This window comes from Anolis carolinensis, chromosome 5 (assembly GCF_035594765.1).
Source record: "Anolis carolinensis isolate JA03-04 chromosome 5, rAnoCar3.1.pri, whole genome shotgun sequence".
Classification (NCBI taxonomy): Eukaryota; Metazoa; Chordata; class Lepidosauria; order Squamata; family Dactyloidae; genus Anolis; species Anolis carolinensis.
In genome coordinates, this window is record NC_085845.1 from 184,577,332 (window position 1) to 184,602,643 (window position 25,312).

The window sequence follows — 25,312 nt, forward strand, 5'->3', positions numbered from 1 at the left end:
CTGAATGACAGTGATTCTGTTCGTCCTATATGGGTCAGATTCAGAAGTCAGTGCAAGGAATTCCTTGCCAATTTCTTGATCACTGACATGTTGACATGAAATCACTAAAAGAGTTGTCAAGATTTAGAATTTATTGCCACCTGTATCCCTATGTCAACAAGAGCCATTTCTCCTTTGGAATTCTAAAACATTGTCTAGCATAACTGATGAATTTGATAAGGCTGAACAAACTGACAAAGGTGCTAGACACTGCCTGAAAATATATCTGCTTAATTAAAACTGGCTTGCAAACTATGGCAGCTTCTAGAGATGGCTGATCCAGCTACATCCCATTTGGATTACAGGAATATGGTCTACATCAGTGGTTTTCAACCTGTGTGTCCCCAAGTGATTTGACCTACAACTCCCAGAAATCCCAGCCAGTTTATCAACTGTGAAGATTTCTGGGAGTTGAAGACCAAAACATCTGGGGACCCACAGGTTGAGAACCACTGGTCTGCATGGACTGCCTTTGAAGGTTTTTGGGAACTTTAAGGAATTCAAGACCTGCACTTGATTATAGGGAGCACACAACTTCCTTGTTATGTCGGCTATCTACCAGTTTGTTCCTTGGAAAAATTCAAGTACTGGATGTGACCAATAAAGCCTGTACATCCCAGGTCTTGGCTATGTGGAGGCATAAACGTTCTCTAGTATGATTTTTTTCTTAGGACCTAAGATTTTCAAGAAATCTCTCACAGTCACATCCAATGGGAATGCCTACCTCCTCATGGTGTCCTTCCATAAGGAAGCAAATACTTTTTAAAAGTTCTGGTAGGCTTTTGAGAATTGGTTTTAAAGAAATGAGTTTAACAGTAAGCTACACTATTTCTTTTTTACCTATAGTTTACAATGGCATCTGAAACAGCAATCTTTAGTTAGAAATTATCCTTCAAACCTGAATCAGAAACTGTACTTCAAAGCAAGTTTATGATTATAATTTGAAGGGTAAGCAACAACAATTATTTTCTGATTAGACTAAATAAGTAATGGAGTGAACGGGAGACTGTGCAATCCTGCTGCTAGTCTAAAGGTCATGAAAGGGAGGATAATATAAACTGAACTATAGTATTCACCTGCTTTTACATTAAAAACACTGTGACTTTCTTATGCTTTTTATTTTTCTGATACATTCAGAAATGTCCCACAAGAAACTGTAATGAATCTAAGCCTTTCCACAGTATAAACAGTGAAAAGATAAGACATGTGTTACTTGTAAACATGTCATAAGACAAATCTTTTACATGTATTTGACTTTACTGAAATGGGTGAACCTTCCCTGATTCCACCCTGGCTTGGCTTGCTGGGCTATGCATTTGAAACATGTTGACATGGCATTCACGGTAGCTGTGAGAACAGATTCCTATAAGACTTGTAAATAGTGGGTATTCTCTAACATCAACATATGCAAATGCTTGTTAGGCTATATATTACATTCTGAAGTGCTTCTAAGTTATTGCAGTCTAAGTAATTTTCTTAAAGTGATTTGTATGTACAACTGTATCCTGTCAGCAAGTGATTCACGCTTCTTATTCTTCTGTGTAAAGCAAAGCTAGTCTGCTGGATTGGATTCTGAATCTCCAGAACAAAGAGACTGAAAGAGCATTTTTCATGACTGCAACAAGATCCACCAATCAAGCCAGGAGGACGGGCATCCTTTTATATCTGCAGATCATGTCACATTTATAGTCTATCCTGGCACATTCATCTTCTTTTCAATTCCAAATGAGCTTCTGTCCCATCTCCTTGCTTTCTAATCCATTTTAATAGCTGGGTGAAACTGGCATGTAATTGGTCAGAGATTCAAGAATACTGACTAGGATTACAGTGTGAATAGGCACTTACGGCCTTTGGATATTCTGAACTGCACATGCCATCATATTTCATCACTGCTTCACCACTAGCTATACTGGGGGGTGGATTTATGTGGCCTCTAAATATTGAGTTGTGACTTGAACCTGTTTTATCATTTCTGTGCTTCACTTCCTTTGTTCCTGAATGTGCCAATGTTCTGTGAGGCCGGCTTCTGTTAGATGCCCTTTGCACTTTATAGCAGCTCCAAGGGAGTGGCAAATCCCAGTGGGAATCTAAGCCCAGAGGAAAGACTCACGAGAACAGCCCCAATGATATGACTGCAGGCCATTAATTTATGCCATCTGAATCAAAGGGTAAATCTGAAAGAGGAACCGTACCATTCAAAGGCCACATGACCCAACATTAGTTCATCATCCAGAAGGTGAGAGGCTCAGACAAAACTGCTTCCTTCTATTACTTTCTCCAGGTTTTTGCCAATTTCCACCCTATATATAGATATATATCACCGTGCCACCACCCTGACTCTGCCTTGTCCTGCATATTACTGCCAAAAGCCATTTCATAATTTGGTTGTTCTTCCTGTGCAGATTGGCCTTCAGCACAATGTACTGAGGAAAAGACACACATTAAGCATTCCACCCATTTCTGCTGAGTAAAAATGTACAGACGCACAATGTAGTACCCAAACAAATGAGAAGTCTCTGGAATGACAGTTGGGATCTTCTTTGGTAGGGAAGTCTGCCAAGCAATTACCTTAACCACTGCTTTCATATTTAGCTTAATTATGATACCTGTTTTATTTTGATAGAAGTAGCTGATACTGGATGAGAGACTCCCTCCTGGGCATACAGAAGACTGGACGACTTGGAAGGCGCTGAACAGACTGCGCTCTAGCACAAGATTCAGAGCTATTCTTAAGAAATGGGGCTACAAAGTGGAGTCCACGACATGAGAGTGTGGAGAAGAGTAAACTACAGACCACTTACTACAATGCAGCCTGAGCCCTGCCACATGCACAATGGAGTGACACTTCTCACAGTGACACCAGAGGCACTCGCCAGTCTAAAGGAAATCTAGTACAGTGTATGTATTGATTGTATGACTGCTTTTCATGTTTGATTTTACAATGTCTAATTTGTCACTGTTTTTATTATTGTTGTGAGCCGCACCGAGTCCCCTCGGGGAGATGGGGCGGGATATAAGAATAAATTTATTATTATTATTATTATTATTATTATTATTATTATTATTATTATTATTATTATTATTCCCTCACCACTTTGTGGTTAACTTTTTGCGGATTCGCTGTTTCGCGGTTTTTCAATAAACTCTAAAAGAGTATTATAAATCATAAAAAATTACAATTTACAGCCTAAAGAAGGGAGGAAGAAGCCGAAGGGAGAGAAAAGAAGCCCAAGCGGCAACCGGAGGAGGAGGAGGAGAAGGAGGTGATTTATCAACACACAACTGGTTGATAAAGACTTAAAATAGTGTATAACCACTAAAATAATGTAAAATATATAGTGTCCCTTCTTCGCGGATTTTCACTTATTGCGGGTGGTCCTGGAACCTAACCCCCACGATAAGTGAGGGAACACTGTATAACATCAAGTTTTAACTTTGTATTTTTTAAAATGCATGATAATTGTACCCTCAATTCACTTCTGACATGATAAATGTCAGTTCTGCACCATGTAAACAAAATATCAACTCCTTTAAAACCCACATAAACTGAAACTGTAGCAAAAAAGAAAAGAAAAATATGTGGCATATTGTGTTGTCGAAGGCTTTCATGGCCAGAATCACAGGGTTGTTGTGTGTTTTCCGGGCTGTATGGCCATGTTCCAGAAGTATTCTCTCCTGACGTTTCGCCCACATCTATGGCAGGCATCCTCACAATCTCCGAGGATGCCTGTCATAGATGTGGGCGAAATGTCAGGAGAGAATACTTCTGGAACATGGCCATACAGCCCGGAAAACACACAACAACCATGTAGCGTATTGTTCAAATCTTTGTGTTGTCGAAGGCTTTCATGGCCAAGATCACAGGGTTGTTGTAGGTCTTTTGGGCTGTGTGGCCATGTTCCAGAAGTATTCTCTCCTGATGTTTCGCCCACATCTATGGCAGGCATCCTCAGAGGCTGTGAGGCATGGATAAACTAGGCAAGGAAAGGAAAAAATATCTATCTGTGGAGAGTCCAGGGTGTGGCAAGAGTCCTTTGTCACTGGGAAGCCAACATCTTTCGGGCTGTGTGGAACATGGCCACACAGCCCTAAAGACATACAACAATCCTGTTCAAATCTTGTTACAATGAAATAAATTAAAATTGTTTCAAATTCACGATGTGGTAATTTGTTTCTCTTTCTTTCTTTCTTTCTTTCTTTCTTTCTTTCTTTCTTTCTTTCTTTCATTCATTCTTCTTCATTCATTCATTCGCCTTACCTTTGTCTCCACACTTGTGTCATGCTTATTGTGCTCCTCAACCTGCTTATCATCTGTACTGGTAATCATTTCCACAATTTCTTTTCCAGATGGAAATGTATTCACACTTGGGGTCCGGCAGCAGCTATTGATCATTTGCGCTTTACAAGAGGCTGTGCTTTGCAATGAGTCCATGCAGTTGCTTTCTCTTTCCCCATTTACCATGCTGTTGTTAGACGAAGCATTGTCATTTGGAATGGCCCCGTTGGCCTCATGGATTGATAACGTGCCATCCCTGCAGTCCAACTGGCCCTGTGCTACTACTCCATTGGCTGTGCGGTTCTGTACATCCTGAGAATGATCCGTACCATTTCCCTGCTTCTGGAGAGGATGCTGGGTGAGGAATTTTGGCTGAGGTGATGATGCTGATCCATGCTTTCCTTGAGATTTAGAAACATTTAGAGCAGAGAGTTCTTTCTTCAGCTCACTAGGAATGGATGAGCTAAAAAGAATAAAATACAGACACGTAAAGCTAATAAACAATAACATTTACAGCAGCTGGATTTAAATACAATTTTTGCTCTCTTTGCCAACAAAAGAGAGAACTGATTTGTAAAGGAAAGCCCTTTTAATAAATAAATAAATAAATAAATAAACGTGAACCTATTATCAGAGGCTTATAATGGCTAAATCTTAGAGATACTCCATCCATAGATTCAATGGCCCTTTGAAGACAATCATAAGGCTGATGTGGCTTGATGAAAATGAGGTATAACTGGATGGAGCATACTTCATATACCACTGATATGAATGTACTGCAGTCAATGTCTTCTGCTATCTACACAACTAAAAGCAGAAGACATGTTTATTAAACCTAGGTCTCTGCAAAATATTTATGAAGAAGGAATATGTGTGAGAAGAGAGATGGCTGTACAATTATTACAGCAAAAAGGGGGGAAATGAATCTTTTCCATATCATCCACTTGCCCTACTGCCCCACTTGGGGAAAAATGAGTATTGGGGAGTTTAGGTATCTTCTCCACTAATAATTACCCTATGTTAATGGAAATGTTTAGAAATTTTGGTTAAAAATTGACCCAATTAACCTGGTCAAAATGAGTACTTTATCTTAACTCCTATCTAAAATGGAACCATCCCCTTCTCTGAGTAGAATGGCGAAAGATGACAGCTTGGTCTGATTTATCCAGAGGTCATTTCAAAGTCCATAATTTGGGCCCCAAGACCTGCTTTTGATTTATAAACAAGGTCAACTTATACATTAATATATATTCTCTTCCCCTGTCTAAAACATGTGGCCACGTAGTTACTGGTTTAAATAATAGTTGTACCATAATCACAGGAAGAGTGCATATTCCTACATGGCAAGGGGTTTGAGTGGATGGCTCTTGTAGTCTCTTTTTCAGCATGTTCAGCATATATTTTAAAGATTCTGTATTTACACTGGTCAACTGCTTTGTCAAAGCACCATGATTCTTCAAATGCCATATGAAATATTATCATCATAATGAGTATCCTATAATAACCCACTTTGAGTCTCCTTTGTGGAGAGAATAAGTGGGGTATAAATAAATATAATAATAACACAGTAGCAATAACAATAATATTTCACAATTGCAAGTGCTGTTACATGCTGCTCATGGTTCCCGCTTAGTTCCTCCAGCCAGCAGAAACAGTTGAATAAGCTAGGGTCCCTCCCTCCATAGCAAAGAAGAGAATAAGGCTTCTTTATCTGTAATTTGTGAGTTGTAATTCCGCAGATATAAGTATCTGTTGCATCAGCTGCTGATTTGTAAAGCTCTTTTACAAAATAATTCTGAAGAGCAAAATTATCCCCCTGCAAATTATCCCCATCCTCTGACATATTTTAAGTATTACTTCCACCCATACCCCTGAGATTCCCTTTCCTTGTACACTCTTTAACTTCCATTTTCATCTCCGGAAAAGTACAGCTGGATATACATAATTAAATATTTTTATTTCATTTTCATTTTTTAAAAAAATCCAATGGTTAGTTGGTTAAAGAAAATTGACGCAACATGGATTTGCTACCTATCTCAGAAATTCCCTAGCAAGGAAAAACATTTGTTATAGTTAATAAAAACAAATAGTGCTACCAGGATATAATAACTCTTCCAGGAATGAATTTCCCCTTCCTCAGGGTAGATTTCTCTCACCTCCTGTTGTCTCACCTCTGTTCTTAAATATGACTCATTTCTAAGGCAAATGTTTGTAACTCGGGGACTACCTGTAGTGAACCGTATTGAAATGAAGGACCTCAGGCCCAAGAATACCATAGTTTTCATAGATCTAGAAAATGCCTAAGGAGGAGTATTTTGTTGGACATGAGGTTTTTTCCGACTCTATGATTCTAATGAAATCATAGATTCTAGCATTGTGAGTATGGGCATCATATTGTATATTATATCGCAGTGATTGTGAACCTTTTGAGATAGAGTGCCCAAACTGGGGGGGGGGGGTGGGGTGGGGGTGGAAACTCAAGGGAGGTGAGTGAGGGGACATGGGTGAGTGAGCAAGTGGGGGCAGGTGAATGGTCAAGTGGGGGGTGGGCGAGCAAGCAGGCAAGCAAGTGGGAGGGCAGTCGAGTGAGTGAGAAGGCGGGGGGCAGTGCATGTGCCAGGAGAGAAGGTGCTACATGCTCCTTCTAGCACGCGTGCCACCGCTACTGTTATATAGGATGAAGTGATCTGAAAGCAGGAACAGTATTTACTCTGAGGTCCCTCCCTATACCGAACACTTGTGTTTTATCCTCTAATGCAGGCGCTTCCTCAAACATTGGCCCTCCTACTGTTTTTGGGCCTCCAACTACCAGGATTCCTGACCACCGAACAAAACGACTAGGACTTCTGGGAGTTGGAAGCCCGAACAGCTGGAGGGCTGGAGTTTGAGGGTGTCTGCTCTACAGTTACTTTCCAACTCCAAACTCTTATTCCTACAATGTCCAGAACAACCATCCTCCACTCTATCTACCTAACTACAGTAGAGTCTCACTTATCCAAGCTAAACGGGCCGGCAGAAGCTTGGATAAGCAAACATCTTGGATAATAAGGAGGGATTAAGGAAAAGCCTATTAAACATCAAATTAGGTTATGATTTTACAAATTAAGCACTAAAACATCATGTTTTACAACAAATTTGACAGAAAAGTAGTTCAATACGCAGTAATGCTATGTTGAAATTACTGTATTTACTAATTTAGCACCAAAATATCATGATATATTGAAAACATTGACCCTAAAAAAAAAGGCTTGGATAATCCAGAAGCTTGGATAAGCGAGGCTTGGATAAGTGAGACTACTGTATCTGTATAGAAAAGAAATCATGTATATTCTTATCATTTTCTGTATCTACTAAAAAAAACCTGCATCAGATGTTTACCCCACTGCCCTCAAAACATCAGGTGCCCTTCTATAATCTGCTATAATAAAGCACCATCGCCTAATGGTGAATATATTTTAAAACGTTTCTAAGGTCATCATTCTTTCAAAGAAACCTCGTGCTCCCAGAAACCAATAGGAGACAACTCAAAAAAAATAAAACAAACCAAGTGAACTGTGAGCTGAAACTTTAAATCCAATCTGTTGCTAACTATATGATGTTCAGTATCACCTGGGTTACGATCTAATGCAAAACCAGAATATCTGCTAAATTTGGATAGGAATGCAGACTACAGTTTGAAATATACAACAGACATATAATAAGCAAGCTATGCTGCTAACCTACTTTTCTTTTGCACCTGGTCAGTTCAATGTATATATTCAGTTTGCTCTGTTGTTTTTATGCTTCCAATTTGCTTTTACTGTGCTATGCTTTATATATAATACTATAGTTGTATTACTGTTAATTTCTATGGTTTTATTGTATTATACTGTCATATATTTCCTTTGTATGGCAGGTGTAGACCTCCCCAGTAGCCTAGACCCTCTACAATAGATTCAGGATTATTGATCCCAAAACAATGTGTGGCAGGGCGAGGTTCCAATACAGGGCTGGTTTTCTCACTGCAATAAAATAGGGTTCACCCTATGTGTGTGTTTAGTGTTACATGAACCTTCTGCCTCCTGCTTCCATTTTCAAAAAAGGATCATTTCATTCAATTGGGAATTAGATCTTTTCAAAACAAGTGGCAAGGGGCCGAGACAATTACAACAGTGTACCTAAAATTAGCAGGTTTTGAGGGGTTCTTTCACTGCTATAGACAAACATTAAAACAGCTCCCTGTATGCTGCGGTAAAAAGGGAACACACACCATTTCTTCATTCATGATCACTTATTCTGTTATTAATCTGCAACCTAGAAATAAAAACGAAACGTGTTTACCTGCCTCCTTCAAAATGACTGATGAGATCAGACACTTTACTACTTTTTTCTTTTGACACACAAGAAGAGGTAGGAGTAACGTGCTCCATTCTTGACTTCGTGGGATATAAAGCTTTATGCCTAGGGGACTGGTGGGCAATGGATGACTGTGAGTTCTGCAGATGTAATGGCTTGGGAGGCACTGCAAGAAAAAGGAATACACACTAAGCTGTATTTCGTATTTTAGGAACGTCACACATCAATGCTGTTCAAACCCAAGAATTCCCCAAAAGTTCTATGGGATTGTTTATGCCCTTTTCCAAGATCACCAGATCACATAGATTTCTGTTTCTGCTGAGGGGCTTTGCCATGATACAAAAACTGCTGTCCTCTTTCCATTCACACTTGTAGAAACTTATAGATAAATGAAATGGGAACACAAGCAGTACTTTCAAATGTTACATCATTAATAAGCAGTGCACTATGACAAAGGTAACAGAAATAGCCTTTAAAGGGCTATTCTAGATTCTGCCACAGCAGGGTCTTTGTGGGTGAGAATAATCAGTAAGTTTCATTTAGCACCACTAGTTTTTACTCTAACCACAAGGTTTCTTTCTTTGGTCCCTCAAATGATCCCATCCTTCCTCCTTTAACCACACCTCTTGCTTCTTCCCTATATATCTTGTCGAACAAGACTCCTAAAATTTCTGACAATGCAAAATTATATCATTACCCCCTTCAAAAACAATTTGGACTTCAGACCGTAATAATAAATTAAACACACAAGGCCAGCATTCCCTAACCTTGCATTATTTCCATCGCCCACCAAAAATTGTAGTTAGTTGGTGAGAAAGCTTCAGTGGAAACACCTTTTCCCCATGATCATAACTATTTCTGGGGTGAATTTCCTTCCTAGGGGAAGATTTCTATCCTTTTCTGTTGTCTGACTCCCATTCTTAACTAAGAGTTGCTTGTACGTCGGATGTTTGTAACTCAGAGACTGCCTGTATATGACTAGAATGTGTGTACAAGAGAGCACATGTGTGCATGACATGTTGAGTATGTACACAAGAGTAGATGTTTGTCCAAATGAATATGGCTTTGAAAAGTTTCGTTGAAGTTAAGTCATCTGGAGTGGGTGGAGGACACTTTACTGCTTGGCCACCAAGGACCAACAAAAAAACAACGTCCTGGGTTGCTTTAATGACTGCACATTCCTTAGTTCCTAGGCCACTTCCATTCTTCCCTGTATCTTTGTTGCAAACATTGCAGATGTGTCACATAGACAGTCACAGACAAACAACAACATGCATTATAGGATTAAGGTAAGATATGTGGGCATGTTAGATAACATGGTTTGAATTTGAAATCATCAGCTTCCATATAAAACATGTGACTAATATTTCTTGATTATGAAGACAAAGGACATAGTGATTCAGTTGTGGGGGAAAATGTTCTGTATTTGTTCTGAGGTACTCAAGATATTGTTTGATTTGTACGTGTATCTATGTTCTCCCAGGAGCCCCCAGTGGTGCAGCAGATTAAGTTGCTGAGCTGCTCAACTTGCGGACCGAAAGATTAGCGGTTTGAATTCGGGGAGCAGGGTGAGCGCCATTGTTAATCCCAGCTTCTGCCAACCTAGCAGTTTGAAAACACGCAAATGTGAGTAGATCAATAGGTGGCGCTCCATGCAGTCATGCCAGCCACATCCCATTAAAATTATTATTTGTAATCTTTGACAAATGAGATGTTTCAAGTATCAGTGAACAGCAGATGTGGAAGTAAGAGAAGAGAGATGCAGACCAGTTTCAAAACCTAAATAGGTTGTAAGATGGCATCCCATACTTTAAGGCAGTTTTCTCAACTTTACTGTCCCTAGATGTGTTGGAGTCCCACCATCCCCAGGTAAGAATTGACTTATAGGTTTTGTTATCCTCCTGGATAAAAATAAAGAAATGGCAACCAATCCTTTTCCCTCTGTTATTAGACTGTCAAATGAGCTACCCCTTCCTCCTAGTTCCTGCATTAAAACAAGTCTTGCAGAAATATGAGAGAGAAAGAAAATATCACAAAGGGATAATCAGAAGGACAGCATTTACTGGTACCATATTTTTCTTCGAACTGTCATAATAGCTCATTACAGCTATATATTTCACTCAGTGTTTTTGAATGTGGTTTAACATCCACCTACTTGCTGTTGTGGTCTCCCAGTCAATGTTTTCCCTGGAACTGACAGGCAGATCTAGGCCAATGAACATCAGATAATTGCCATAAAATTGAACATCCAGCTTACAGGGAGATGATAAATCTGTTACAAGGGAGGGGGAGAAGCTGAGACTAACTGTCTGAGGAATAAGGAGGACAGAGAATTATCCTGGGGAAGAAGGCCATGAAAGAGGAAATAACTTAGATGGGATTATCGACGATAAGCAAAGGCATATTACAGAAATCAACTTGAGCATAGTGAAGACTACTGGAAGCAATGTTCCAGAACAAATGCCAAAATCAAATAATTCAACTGTGTAGATATTGAGATATCCACTCCCTTCCTTATGAATGGTGCAGCAATGCAGATATGACATCTGTATTTGAGATAGCAAAGCTGGTGAAAGGAAATCAAAACTTTCTGCCTTGTAGAAAACAGAGGCATCTTACATGGTTATAAATTAAGTGAAAAAGTAAGAATTGCCTGCTCTCTTTGGATCCCCACTTGCTGCATTTCTGATGTCACTGCTCTGGAGATACTTCCCAATTATGAGACAGGTGCCATTCATGATTCACAAAGGGCAGCCCTTTGGAAAGGGACTGACTGAGCGCTCCAGTCAATCTCTGATGTACAGGGAAATTATTTTCTCAAGCAGAGGCTGAGGTGATAGTGGGTATCAGAACCCTAAACATACTTTAGTACTGCGCATTATTTGGGGACTGATGTAACTGTGAGAACAGGGTAATGAAAAGGAAGACCATTGTCTTGAGATGTCTAGGCTCAAAACAATAAAGAAATCTAGTGTCATAGTTTCAAAATACAAAGCATGTCCACAGAAGACAATCTTCTATCCCAAGGGTTACATAAGTGAAGGTAAAGGTTTTCCCCTGACATTGAGCCTAGTCATTTCCGACTCTGGGGGTTGGTGCTTATCTCTATTTCTAAGTCGAAGAGCCAGCGTTGTCCGTGGACACCTCCAAGGTCATGTGGCCGGCATGACTGCATGGAGCGCTGCTACCTTCCTGCCGAAGCAGTATCTATTGATCTGCTCAAATTTGCATGTTTTCGAACTGCTAGGTTGGCAGAAGCTAGGGGTAACATTGGGAGCTCACTCCGCTCCCCGGATTCAAACCACCAACCTTTCAGTCAGCAAGTTCAGCAGCTCAGTGGTTTACTCCACTGCGCCATTGGGGCTCAAGGGTTACATAGCCCAACCAAAAAATATCTTCATGCCTTGGTTTTTAGGCCTGATACTGGAGTTATTTGTGGTGCTGATTCAGCAAATTACATTGGGCAGATTGCATCAAATGGTTGCATTTTTTAAATTAAATGTAAAATTTTAATTTTTGGTATGGAATAATAAGATTTTCATTTAATATACTTTTGTTTAAATGTTAATATATTTCCTTCATGCTTAAAAGATTAATTTAAACACTGATGTTTTTATGGGAGAGCAGAGTAAAGACTGGTAGATAGATGACATGTTCTGTATCTCAAAAACTAAAGGTGAGAGGGTGTCATTTTTTGGAATCAGCAGATCAAAAACGCCCAGAAACTAGTCAACCATTTGAGGCACCAAAATGTGTGTAGGCCAGTATTATAAAAGTGCATTAGTTCTAGTATTTTATTTATTTCCCACAAATCTTTCAAGTCAGGACCAAGTAACAACAGAGATTATTCCTTCCACTTTCTTGAGATGATGTTGAACCATATACATGTGATTCAACTATATAAACACAGTAAAGGTTCATCCTGTGCCTTGTTTTAAGGACAAACACAAAGATTGGGTTCCAAAGATAATTAAATTTAAGGGAGAACATTTGCCATCCACTCCTCCATCCTACACACCCTGAAAAAAAAATCTCATGGTTGATATGGGATGTGTGTGCAAAAGGCCTGTTGAACTTCGGGCAATTCTTTCTTTCCACTGTAGCAGCTTCCCATGTCCTAAAATTGCTGAGTCTCTTCGGGTGAGAAGGGCGGGGTATAAATGTTGGAAATAAAGCCTCACCCATCCCTTGGACAGAGACTTTAGGCATTTCAGGAAGGAGGAGAAAGGAAGAGAGAGGAAACATTTCTTTTGTCAGGTTAGGAGTTAAACTGAACTCACTGAAACATGGCTAAATCATGAGGAAATTTACACCCAACCATCTCACTTTCTAATTGCCTTGTTTATTAGCACCTCCAGCTCACAATTACTCACCCTTTTCAGTTCAAATCTGAGATTTGTTGCTTTAAATGACAAACAGTATGTAAAATAAATGTAAAAAGGACTGAATGCTGGAGCTGATTCTTTTTCAGGGATTTACTCTCCCATGCTGGGGCTCACAAATGGCATATAATAGTGCAATTGGTTTCCAGAGATTTAAGCTGCTTTTCAGAAAGAAACCAAGCACCAAATAGCACTCTGAAAAATCAGGTCAGAGCCCTTTGTTATCTGCCAGCACAAAGCTCAAGTAGGAGACAGACTGAAAATTTTCCACTCCATTAAAAGCAGATCCTTGGACATATGGCCACAAAGAAGAATGAAAGAAAACATTATAAGTTTTCTTTGATCTGTAGGGTAGAGAAAAAATGCTAAGCAGCTACAAAATACAAGTCTGCAATCTCATGTTCTATCTCACCAAATTGTGTTCAAAATTCTAAGTACCACTTAAATTATATGTATCTCTTACCACATTTCAACAAGAATAATGTGGATTATGAGAGAACTGGTCACACTACGCACTAATTTCAACTCTAGTTGACAGTGTGTTTTCTACACAATTAATACAATACTCCAAACAGGCTTTATTCAGAGGAATATGAGCACAAAAATATACTAATTTCAAGAAATCAAAACAAGGGTCTTTCCATCCATATATCTATATCCTTCTTGATGCAATTAAAACAATTTGCTGTGTTGGCCATAAGGAAAAATTCAAAGTCTCTATTTGCATAACATCCTTAAAATGCCTAACAAAGGGCAAGATTTGAAGATCTGGAGAAATCCTGATCAAGAAAAATGTTATGCAGCATAATGATGTTTATGAGAATTGACCTAATGCTGAAGCCTGGTAAACACATAATGTAATCAGATGGGGTGAGTAAGGAAAAGTTTAAATGCATTTAAATGGGACTCTAGCAAGTGATATGATCATTTTAGTTTCTAAACTACAACACATGAAAGACTCTAACCTAGAAAATTCACCAACCTACGGAACAATGCTAGTAAAAGTAAATATAGTCCTGAAATTTGGTACACCTGGTTTTTAATGTTATGCGATATAGAGGAAAGTCTTTCTCTGCTCTCTTCACACCAAACGTAATGCTACCCATTTCTATCATGGAGTTACTCAATATGGCAGCTATAATAACTACAAAAGCCTTTCACAGATCATGCACTCCAAAACACTTTTGAATGAAGTAAATTCACCCATTTAGCCCCTAGTCCTCAAGTTGTGAAGAAGAGAGGAAATATCTGGTAACAGAAGCACACTTTCTCTTGAATAAAAATAAAAGAGATGCTTTACACTTCTGCTGTATGCCTTCATGTTGACTATTGATTTATGGTGACCCCATAAATTCCATAGGATTTTCTTGGGCAAGGAATATTCAGACCTAGTTTTGCCAGTTCCTTTCTCTGAAATATAGCCTGCAGCGCCTGAGATTTGGTGGCATACTCTAATCCAACTCTTGTCTAGGGTTCTGCTTAGCATTTGGGATCTGGTGTCTTCCTGGTATTTAAGCCTACATATTTTTAAATGTAAATCTTTTAGGATGTAAGAGTGAAGTATTATCAGACAGAGAGGCTGACTCCACATTTCTCCACAAGTCACTCTTTTGAATGTGTCCTATGTTGGAAAGACGATGACCCAGATGGACCCTCACAAAGACACAACATCTTTAAAAGTCAGCTAGCTGTTCACAATTCTGTCTTTTCAGGAGTCACAGCTCTGAGCTCTCTCCTTCCATCAAGTCCAGAGTTTGACACTGAGAGGAAACAGATATGTTTGCAGAAGAGGTGCCTGGTGCAAGCATGCTAGATTTTGATCAAAACATAGGGAAAGTACCTGGCTGTGACACCTGTCCCTAATGGAGAATGGCAAGATGATAGTCAACTCAGAGAACAATGGGCCTTTGGTAGCTACTGGAGTTGGACTCCAGGGTATCAAAATCTGTGGATGTGTTCAAGTTCCATTATATGCAACGGTGAGTAAAATTGTGTCCCTTATATAAAATTGCAAAATCTAAGCTTTGCTTTTTTGGAAGGGAAGTGGATTATTTTCAAATTGTGAATGGTTGCATCTGAACTCATAGAAGCCCATCATCATCATCATCATCATCATCATCATCATCATCATCGTCGTCTTCATCATTTTTTTAAGTTGGTTCCTGAAACCATAGAATGGAAACCCCCAGTTTGCAGGCAAAATGCTTGAGAGGTCACCTCTCTTCTATCAAGGAGTTCTTGCATGTCTAGCCAAAAGATACGTCGGTGGTGACAAAGAACAGGGTCTTTTCTATGGAAGAATCCCACTTATAGCATGCTCTCTCTAGAGAGATTAAATGGACCACTTTTCACTTTTTTAGTTTAAAGCAGCGATTCCTTTTGGATGCCAACAGTTTTGTACATTGGGTTTAAGCCTGCTAGCTAATATACTTATTGATTGCATATTATGTAATTTTAATGGAATGGTTTGCTGGGAAATCATCTCAGGGCCATATTAGAGCAGAGAAGCAATATGTAAATACTTGAATTAATAAAATAAAGAAACAGAAAAAGGTCGGAATGAGCTAACATCCTTTGGTAGGTACACTCATGTAATAAACAGATGTAACTATCTACTTCTAACATGTTATTTTTTATAGCTTCCGTTCTGAAATCTGTTTCTGAAGCAGCTTGTATTGCTTGCTTAAAAGGTAAAATAGGCTTGGCATTTATAAAAACCAAATATCACATTCTGCTCTACTGACAAGGTATGAGGAGTACTGCCAATGAAAATTCATCCCACTCACACACATCATCACCAAGGACAGCATGGTAGATTTGTCTTTATGCCATCTATTTCTTCTGCCACTCTGCAATCCAGAGAAAAAGGGAAAAAAACCTAATCCAAGGAAGTGTGGATTAGCCGTCGGATTGTCATTAAATCAGCAATTCCACTGAATCTCCATGAACCTGTTCCAAGCTTTACTTCAGATTAGAAGTATTGCGTACAGCTGCCTCAAACAACACATACGTACAGGAAGACGTATCCCATTTCCTAGCTGGACTGCAGTTACCTAGAACCAAGGATATGACCAAATGCCATTAAATTACCTGATCGTATTAGAGCAGAGAAGTAATTTGTCCTAGCATACAAGGAGCAGGATTATCCTATTTATTTATTTATTTATTTACAGTATTTATATTCCGCCCTTCTCACCCCGAAGGGGACTCAGGGCGGATCACATTATAACACACATAGGGCAAACATTCAATGCCCATAAACACATCAAACAGAGACTGAGAGACACACGCAGAGGCAAGTTAACCTTCTTCTGAGGGGATGTTCGATTCTGGCCACAGGGGGGAGCAGCTGCTTCATCATCCACACTGACGGCACTTCCTCATTCCAGGTCGTAAATAAGTTAATCTTGCCTCCCCACTTTATAAGTGGTACCTTATCTCCTACTTGATAGATGCAACTATCTTTCGGGTTGCTAGGTCAGCAACGAGCAGGGGCTATTTTTTTTTTAATTTTTAATTGACGGGTGCTCACCCCGCCACGGGCTGGCCTCGAACTCATGACCTCATGGTCAGAGTGATTTAAGGCAGCTGCTCAACAGCTGCGCCACAGCCCGGCCCCAGAGTAGTAGTATCATCTCTAGGATTGTGTTAGGTCCTTCAGCACAACCCTATGGTAACTTCCAGGGGCAGCATAACAGAGAATTGCCTATGGTATGCACAAGAAGTGAAATTATGTTTATGGATTCCACTGTTACAGTAGCCTTATTGTATTTATTTGCATTTTCATTGAAAAACACTTAAATCTGACTGAACAAACTGAGATAAAAAGGACCCAAATGAGGAAGACAAAAGGCTGTTCACAATGTCACTATCTTCACTTTACTTGTAAACAGTTCTGTGAATTACACTGAATGACAGTCACAGCAACATATCTGAAAAACACTTTCTGTTTCTCTTAGAATTTTTATATCTTAAGGGCAATATTTTCATCTCAGGAACTAAAAGGTAGAGACACCATATCCTAGAACTGTCTCCCAGGTCAGAAAAGCAAGATTACTTCTCAATTCTAAATTTGCTATATATTTCCAATCGGAACACATTAGCGAGATTTAGTCAATTAAAATGTACTCTTTTAAGTAATGTAGAGCAGTGCTTCCTAAACTGTGGGTCCCAACCCCAAATAAGCTCAAGGTTGGGTTCATGAAAAATTTGGCCACAGTAAAAGGTTTCTGAATGCCACTCATTTACACCAATCGGTTAGCAACAAAGTGCAGGATTTCCAATGGAGTCTGCAGAAAATGCTTCAGCTGTACTCCACAAAAAGGAGAAGCAGCTAGCCTTGCAGGTGCTGTTTAGCAAGCCTTGCAAGTTCTGATTTATTATCAGTAAATGTTTCATTTTATACCTCTTTTATATACCTATATACGTGGGGTCACGGGAAAATTTCTCAGGTGGAAAGGGGTCGCAAATGGAAAAGTGTATAAAATCCCTGCTATAGAGAAGCTAAACACCAATACTATCTCAACACTTTTCTATTCCTAATACAGTGTATTAAATATTTCATGATAGTATGTGCTTATCTTCAAATATTCTAAGCGAGCAGTTATATTTTATTTATCCATATTTTATTTGCAGTACAGAATATACCGTGTTTGATTCAAGCAATAGCCTGAGGTTCAGAGGTAGGTGCAGAGCAGAGCTGTGACTCACCTTGTGGTTTTGGATGTGAAGTTGGCCGTGGGGAGTGCTTAACTGGCAAGTTTCCATTTATCCCCTGTGCCACGTCATAGCCAATGCCTGGCTCATATAGCCTAGCTGTGCTGTTTGCTGAGCAGAGTGGAGTTAGGATCTTTGGACATGTGCTGCCACCTGGAATGACAAAAACAAAGGTGAACATATGTGACGGAACATATAAAAGTTTGCAAGAAATCCAAGGAATGTCTTAACATTACTTTATTCTTCTAATACTCTTATCAAAACATCAATACTTAAGTAAATCTCAGTTTTGTAGGCACTTGGAAAGAGTATATAATTTGGTGGAATTGGAAAGTAGACATGGCTTTAGAGATGCTTCCAGAACCAGATTCTACCATTTCTAATTCTCTATGGGCAGGAAATTCTAAAAACGAATAGAAAAGCAGAAACCTAACACATTCATATTCCTTAATTGCAATTCTAAGGAGCCCCTGGTGGCCTAGGGGATAAAAGCCTCGTAACTTGAAGGTTGGGTTGCTGACCTGAAAGCTGCCAGGTTCGAATCCCACCCGGGGAGAGTGCGGATGAGCTCCCTCTATCAGCTCCAGCTCCATGCGGGGACATGAGAGAAGCCTCCCACAAGGATGGTAAAACATCAAAAACATCCCGGCATCCCCTGGGCAACGTCCTTGCAGACGGCCAATTCTCTCACTCCAGAAGCAACTCCGGTTGCTCCTGATACGAAAAAAAAAAAATTGCAATTCTGTAGAAGAAACAACAACTGAAAAAAACTTTAAAAGCAATGATAGGTGATTCTGTTTTTTATTATTATCAATAGTCAGCCTTTCTATAATGGAGCATCGAAGTGATTTGGGGAACAATTTTAGTTTTAACTACTCCTCTTAAAATGTGTCTTATGTGTGTGTTGGAAGAAACAACATTTGAGATTTAAACTACTTAAGCCAAGAACAAGTCATACAAATTCCCTTCTCCACCCCAAACTGCTGATCATTTGCAAAGGTTTCAAACTGCAAGGAGAGAAAAAAATCCAATTACATCAGTTCAGCTGAGGGAATATTTCAACAATATTAAGAAAAAGAATTTGATTTTTTTCCCCAAAGTAGTCTTCCAAATTGTCAGATATTAGTGAAATGACAACTCTAACACAGCTGTAAAAACGGAGATGAATATTGTCAATGACACACTGGGAGAACAGCTGCAGAAATTGGCCACCTGTATTCACAAGAGGATAGTGCAAATGTAGGCCATGTTTGCCAAAAGTAATGTCAAAAAATGTGGCAGGTTATTATAGAGCAATGGCTCTCAACCTGGGGTCCTCAGATGTTTTTGGCCTACAACTCCCAGAAATCCCAACCAGTTTACCAGCTGTTAGGATTTCTGGGAGTTGTAGGCCAAAAACATCTGGGGACCCACTGGTTGAGAACCACTGGTCTAGAGGATGACACATGGTACTATCGCCGACTAACGTTGCACAAGAGTTAGCATTAAAACTGAATGGTCTAGATATCTTATGGAAACAAGGTGCAATGAGAAATGAAGATCTTGATATGTTAAAAATACACCGAATACAAAAAGTGTATAAACCACTATGAATACACACATCCTACACTGAAATAGCCACAACTAGATAACTATCTGGTGCTTGTAAAGAGAAAATAAGACCAGGTCAGGTCTAATCTCAAAATTGAAATATATATTCTCAGAATTAGTGTGGTGTTTCTCACTGTGCTTCTATCTACTCTGTGAATTTTCACTAACAGTCATAATTTATGCATTTATTTTGTAGAAGAAAATACTAGGGCAGAAGACATTTCCAATAGCCTTTTATCAAAAAGAACAATGTGTCATAGACTTTATGCTGTATAAAAATAAATTTTGCAGTTTAGCAAGCATCTGTTCAAGGGAAAATAAAAAAAACAGAATATTTAATCATATGTGTAGTCAAGGATTGGATCACTCTATTCCAAAACACTGATGGCTAGTTCAAACACTGAAGTAGCCACTATCACACTTTAAACATGTGTGTAAATATGCACATATTATGCAAGTACATTTATTAGGAAGGCAGGACTGGAAACAACTTATTGTGGTGCATACACTTTCCAGCTAACACATGTTTGTTGCTACAAAATCAACCTTTCATGAGTGCTAGAAATTGAATGGATTTGGGAATATTTAGGATGGAAAAAGAATTGTCCAGAAACTACAAAAAAACAACACAAGCATTTATTTCAACTTTTCTTCAGTTTTACTGTTTTTACCTCAACAAAAGTGCATAACGTTGTTCAACAAGCAATTCTGCAAAAATGATCAAGTTGGACATCTGGATTTGTTTTGTTTTTTAGAGAAAGGAGAGCATGGGTTGGGATGTTTGCAAAGACACATACAGCTGTTCCAGTGGGAAATGAAAATGAGCATCTCTGACCTTGTTTTCTAATATAATTTTCCTCAAATCAGCAAGATATGAGTATACAATATAAAAAAAATATTCCAAATGTGAAGCTATGTTTTGTGATTAATAAGTTGGAGTTGAGCTATAGCTACTTTACACACAGTGCATCCAATTGTGCAACAGACTCATCAGGAAACTTCTAAATAATTCCAACAGCATTCTGTATAGCAAACAACAAAAGATCAAAAAGGAAATTCCAAATCTGGAACTATATATACACAAAACAGCCCCTTGCACAATTCAGCACGTGACAACATTTCTCCAGGACAACAAAAATCTTCTGTATGATTCAGTTTCTTTTTCTGAAGAAAAAGAATGTTTCCTACTACAAGCCTCCGTGGTGGCCCACAACAGAAATACTTTGAGCCCAGACAATAATTTTGTAAATCTATCCAACCACAAGCTGAGCCAGGCAGATAAGTCTCTTCTTTCATAAAGCCTATCCTTTTGCTGCTCCAAACCCACATACGACACAGTTCTGCGGTAATCTAGAGACTTTCTACTGCTGACTATAACTCAGAATATCTCAGGGACTGCAATGCCAGCAAGAAGAACAGTGAACAAGCACCACCTCGGTCTCACAATAGGACCATAGGCATTACGCTAAATCACTGGGTGCTATAAAATTACTACATGGATTTTGGTTGAAATAGGCCACTGAATTTCTATGGCATAAAGGCTTTGCCACTATGTCCAAGATGAGATACTGAAGAAGAGATATAATTTACCACATACTCTCAATGATATGGAACAAAATTCTATCACGGTCTCAGAAACAACTCCAATATTGTCATTAAAGAAGCTGACAATGGAGGGGCCATGGTTATCACGAACAAGATCGATGACTTACAAAAAGCTGAGACTGTCCAACACCATATTTTGCAGAAAATTATCTATAGATCCCACTAATGAACACCAGAAGTACTCTACAAACTACACAGAGAAATCCCAATGAATGTGCTGCATGGACATACCACAGGAACACTGACCAGGCACTTTCTATCTACCGCCCAAAATATATAAAATACAAAATGCAACAATGAATGGCTCAAGCATTTTAACTCTTGCTGTTTGATGATCTGACACATTGACCCATAGATCAAACTATAAGAGGAATATAATACAATAGACTTCTTGAGGAAAACCTACCCAGTGTGTCAGATAACTCTACTCTAGCCACAATAGACATGGAAACACTATACACCAATATCCTACACAAGAATGAAGGGCAAGTCATCATAAATACCATTCTGAATTTGTTTTCAATCCTCAGCACTAAGAGACCAAAACCTTTCACAGTGTCACGTGGATTTATAGGCCTGTACTATTTTACACAGCTTTTTTCTGTTTTAATACCAGGGTCACAATTTTAATCTTTCCGGAACATGTAACACATTGATCCCGCACCCACATCTATGCAATCGTTCTCTTAAAATCTTTGGCTTAATAGTGTAACAGTTTGTCCGAAGAAGTAGATTAAAATCCACAAAGGGTCATACTAAAATAAATCAGTTATTATCAAATATGCTGCTAGAGTCTTCCATCCTTTTTATGCTGATAAAGGCTAATGGTTATCTCTTTGAAAACACCTTGTGCTGTGCACATCAAAATTTTAATACTAGCACAAGCATCTGTGTATTGTTGCCTGTTAATCCAAGCTTGTGTATAATTAAATGACTTTGTATAATGAAAGCTGTATACGGGCAACTATCACAAAGAGAAACTACCTTAGAATGCAGTTTATGAAATGAACTGAAAGTGTGGAAAAGGCACTTCTCTTTTTCTTGAACTCTAATCCTGGACGTCACATACTGATTTATTTCAGGCCATTGTGGTTTCCTTTCTTTTCTTTTTATAATCAACAGTTTGGAGAATCGTGCTGAAAGCTAATGCAGAAATGCAGGGAGCAGATATTTTTATTTGCATCAAAGTACTTCCCTGCACTAGGGCACAGCTTGGGTCCCAATCCCAAATGGGGTCCTTTTAGCTCAATGTTAGAGTTGTGAAAGGCTTATGCCCTCCTCTCCCCGAGTCGAAGAAGTGGCTGCTATCAAAGGTGTGTGTGGGGAGCCAAAACCTGAGCCCAAGCTACTAAGGCAGTGGTTCTCAACCTGTGAGTCCCCAGGTATTTTGGTCTTCAACTCCCAGAAATCCTAACTGGTAAACTGGCTGGGATTTATGGGAGTTGTAGGCCAAAAACATCTGAAGATCCTAGGTTGAGAACCACTGTGTTAGGACTTCTGGGAGTTGAAGGTCAAAACATCTGGGGACACAGAACCACTGTACTAAGGAAAGAGAAAAAACACCAGCAAAGGTAGCCGGATGGATAATGAAGAAAGATGGGAAGATGAGGAGGAGGTGAGATGGGGAAAAACGAAGGAGGTGCAAGGGTGAAGAGAGAGAAGACCTTCTCCCCAATCCTTTCTTTACTTGAAGGAAATTCATTGTTACAATTATTATTTCGTTATTTAAGAATTGTACCTTAACCTACTTGCAGAGTTTGGCTTGCAATAGGATGGAACATCTTTATCCACGAAGGAAATCATCCACAGCTTGAGACATACATGTGGAGCATGTCTTGTTGTACTGCTCTTTTTACCGAGACCTTCGTAGACATTTTATAAATCCAATTTTAGAAAGTTTACCAGGGAGATCTGTAAGGTTTTATGTTGATTATCTTTTGGCAGACCAAGACCCCAAAATTACTGCCAAAGTTGCTAGCTTTTGTGCAGCAGCTATAGCTTGTCGGTGCAAGATGTTGCCAAGGTTTTAGTAGGTTTTAATATTTACTTCAGCATTTACATTTGCCATTTTAGCATATAAATGTTTTATATCATTTTAACTACCACATTCAATACTGTGTTTTAACCTTGTTCTTCACTGTGTTTCTTAATATCTAATTGCATATGTTTGTATGCTATTCTGATGCTTGTACATGTTATGTTGCTGGTCATCAACCGTAATAAATAAATCTATGAGACATACATATGGGGGGAGAGCAAGAGAACGAGAGCAAACCTTGACTTTGCCATTTGGGACATTGTTTTACTACACTCTTGCCTATAATAGCATTTGAGCATCCATTGGTTTTGGTATCCACTGTTGCTCGGTCTCTGCACTCATCCTACTGCATTTTTGGCCAATGTCTAGAATTCAGTGTGGAAAGATGTTTATGTAGTTATACCATCTTTCATTTTATACCTGTCTTGGTTATGACATGCCGTATATCTTAACACTTCCCTATTGTTTCCTGGTGTTCTAAACAGAAATTGAACACACCTAGACTGCAAGATGCCACGGGGCACTTTTTGGTTTTAATGTATGCTAGGAGAGTGAGTTATACAGTTTTAGAATAATAGATATTGCCTGAGGGACCAGAAACTATAACTTCTGCTTCTTTCAATGCAAGTGGGGCATGCTAAGCAACTAATATACAAGAACCTCATATTATAATAATGTGTTAAGACTTCAAGATTCCACAGGACTTTTTTGGGCTATAATGTACAGTATACTATATTCAGAGAGGAGTTATACAGTTATAGAATAATATATATTGCCTGAGGTGTCAGAAATAATAACCTGTTACTAGCCTTTGTGCTGGCTGAGCTGCTGACCTGAAGGATGCTGGTTCGAATCCGTCAGACAGGGTGAGCTCCCTTCTGTCAGCTCTAGCTTGTGGGGGCATGAGAGAAGCCTCCCAGGAGGATGGCAACACATCCAAGTGTCCCCTGGGCAACATCTCTGTAGATAGCCAATTCTCTCAGACCAGAAGCGACTTGCAGTATGTTCTCAAGTCACTTCTGACACGATAAAAAAACTAGACACCAGTATTATTCTGAAGAATTGTTGTATTAAAACAGTAATAATAATAATAATACTTTTTATATTTTAATTATAGTTACGTGAATATAAGTACTATTTTCTACCACAGAGAAGATTATTCTCAGTTACACTAATACAATCAAGATGCTTTCATGTTGGTGACATATTTGATTTATGTGCCATGCAATTTTTAAAAATTCATTCTGGATTAATTGGCTGTCTGCACAGTGCTACTGTATATGACAAAGTTGTTGCTATGTAATAATAACTTCATATTATATATAGGAAAAAAAATAAAATCAAACTGCTGTGGAAAATATTTGGGCAAGATACATGACCTCAAACAACAACCCTAATATGCGATCTCTCATTATTATCTTTTTAAAAAATCACAATATAAAATCATGAAATTGTTTGGTCAGTTCTCAAACTTCCGGTGTTTGTGTGCACTGAAGCATCTTTCTGTGGCATCCTGTTTCTAAAAATATTAAGGCAATGGTTCAAGCAAATGTCCTTACAGTAAAGATTATTCACTTTTTTCATTCTTCAAGAACAATATAAAGGCAGACATTTTTCCTACGAATGCCAAGAAGGCTAGGCATTAATCTGAGGTGGCAGAAAAGGGAGAATAGTGAATATGTAACATGGAATATAGTGCCAAAGCTAAGCAGATTACCCTCTTCTGTTAAAAGGAAAAACTCATGTGATGAAGGTAAAATGCAGCAGCTGCTTCTGTCTGCTTCATTCACAACCCCCTTAAGCACAATTGTTTATTTCCTAGTGCACTTTCCTTTCTTAACAGCCACCAGATTATAAAACACAAGAGAATAGCCAGTCTCTGCTGTGTGTTCACATCACAACACAAAGAATTCAAAGTCCTTTCGGAGGCAAGGCACTTCCCGTTGGTGACCTGACTGGAATTCTTCAGGAAGAGCATCATAAGCTTAGTTCAAGTCAGGAGAAAGTTCTGCTTTGGGAAGTAATTTACATTTCACATTTTTAATCTGTGTTAAACCCATCAAAACAGATTATAGTAACTCAAGATATGTCTCCAAGATGAATCTGATTTTCAGGAACGTCTATTCAAACCCACTTACTGAATCAAAGCAGCTTCAGAAAATCCAGCATGAATGAAATTCTGGACAAGAAAACCCTACTATTAACTTGAAAGTTGTGCTAACTCAAGACTCTAATGTGTGTTTATTTATAAGCCTGGGATTCTTTTGTGTGTAGACCATTTTAATGGCTTGCTGAAGAAGATACAGTGAGGCTACTTAGGAAGCAGGTGTG

At 38.9% G+C, this 25,312-nt stretch overlaps 1 protein-coding gene across 4 annotated transcripts in view; it reads right to left on the bottom strand.

The window, feature by feature from the left end:
* fgd4 (FYVE, RhoGEF and PH domain containing 4) overlaps positions 1 to 25,312 on the bottom strand; it is a 142,541-nt gene that overhangs the window by 32,820 nt on the left and 84,409 nt on the right. For all 4 annotated transcript variants that reach the window (XM_062981099.1, XM_062981101.1, XM_062981100.1 and 1 more), the window contains exons 2-4: positions 17,743 to 17,901; positions 8,636 to 8,816; positions 4,298 to 4,778 (exon numbers count right to left, since the gene is read on the bottom strand). In XM_062981099.1, the coding sequence (XP_062837169.1) occupies positions 4,298 to 4,778; positions 8,636 to 8,816; positions 17,743 to 17,901 (821 nt within the window). The remainder of the gene's footprint in view (positions 1 to 4,297; positions 4,779 to 8,635; positions 8,817 to 17,742; positions 17,902 to 25,312) is intronic.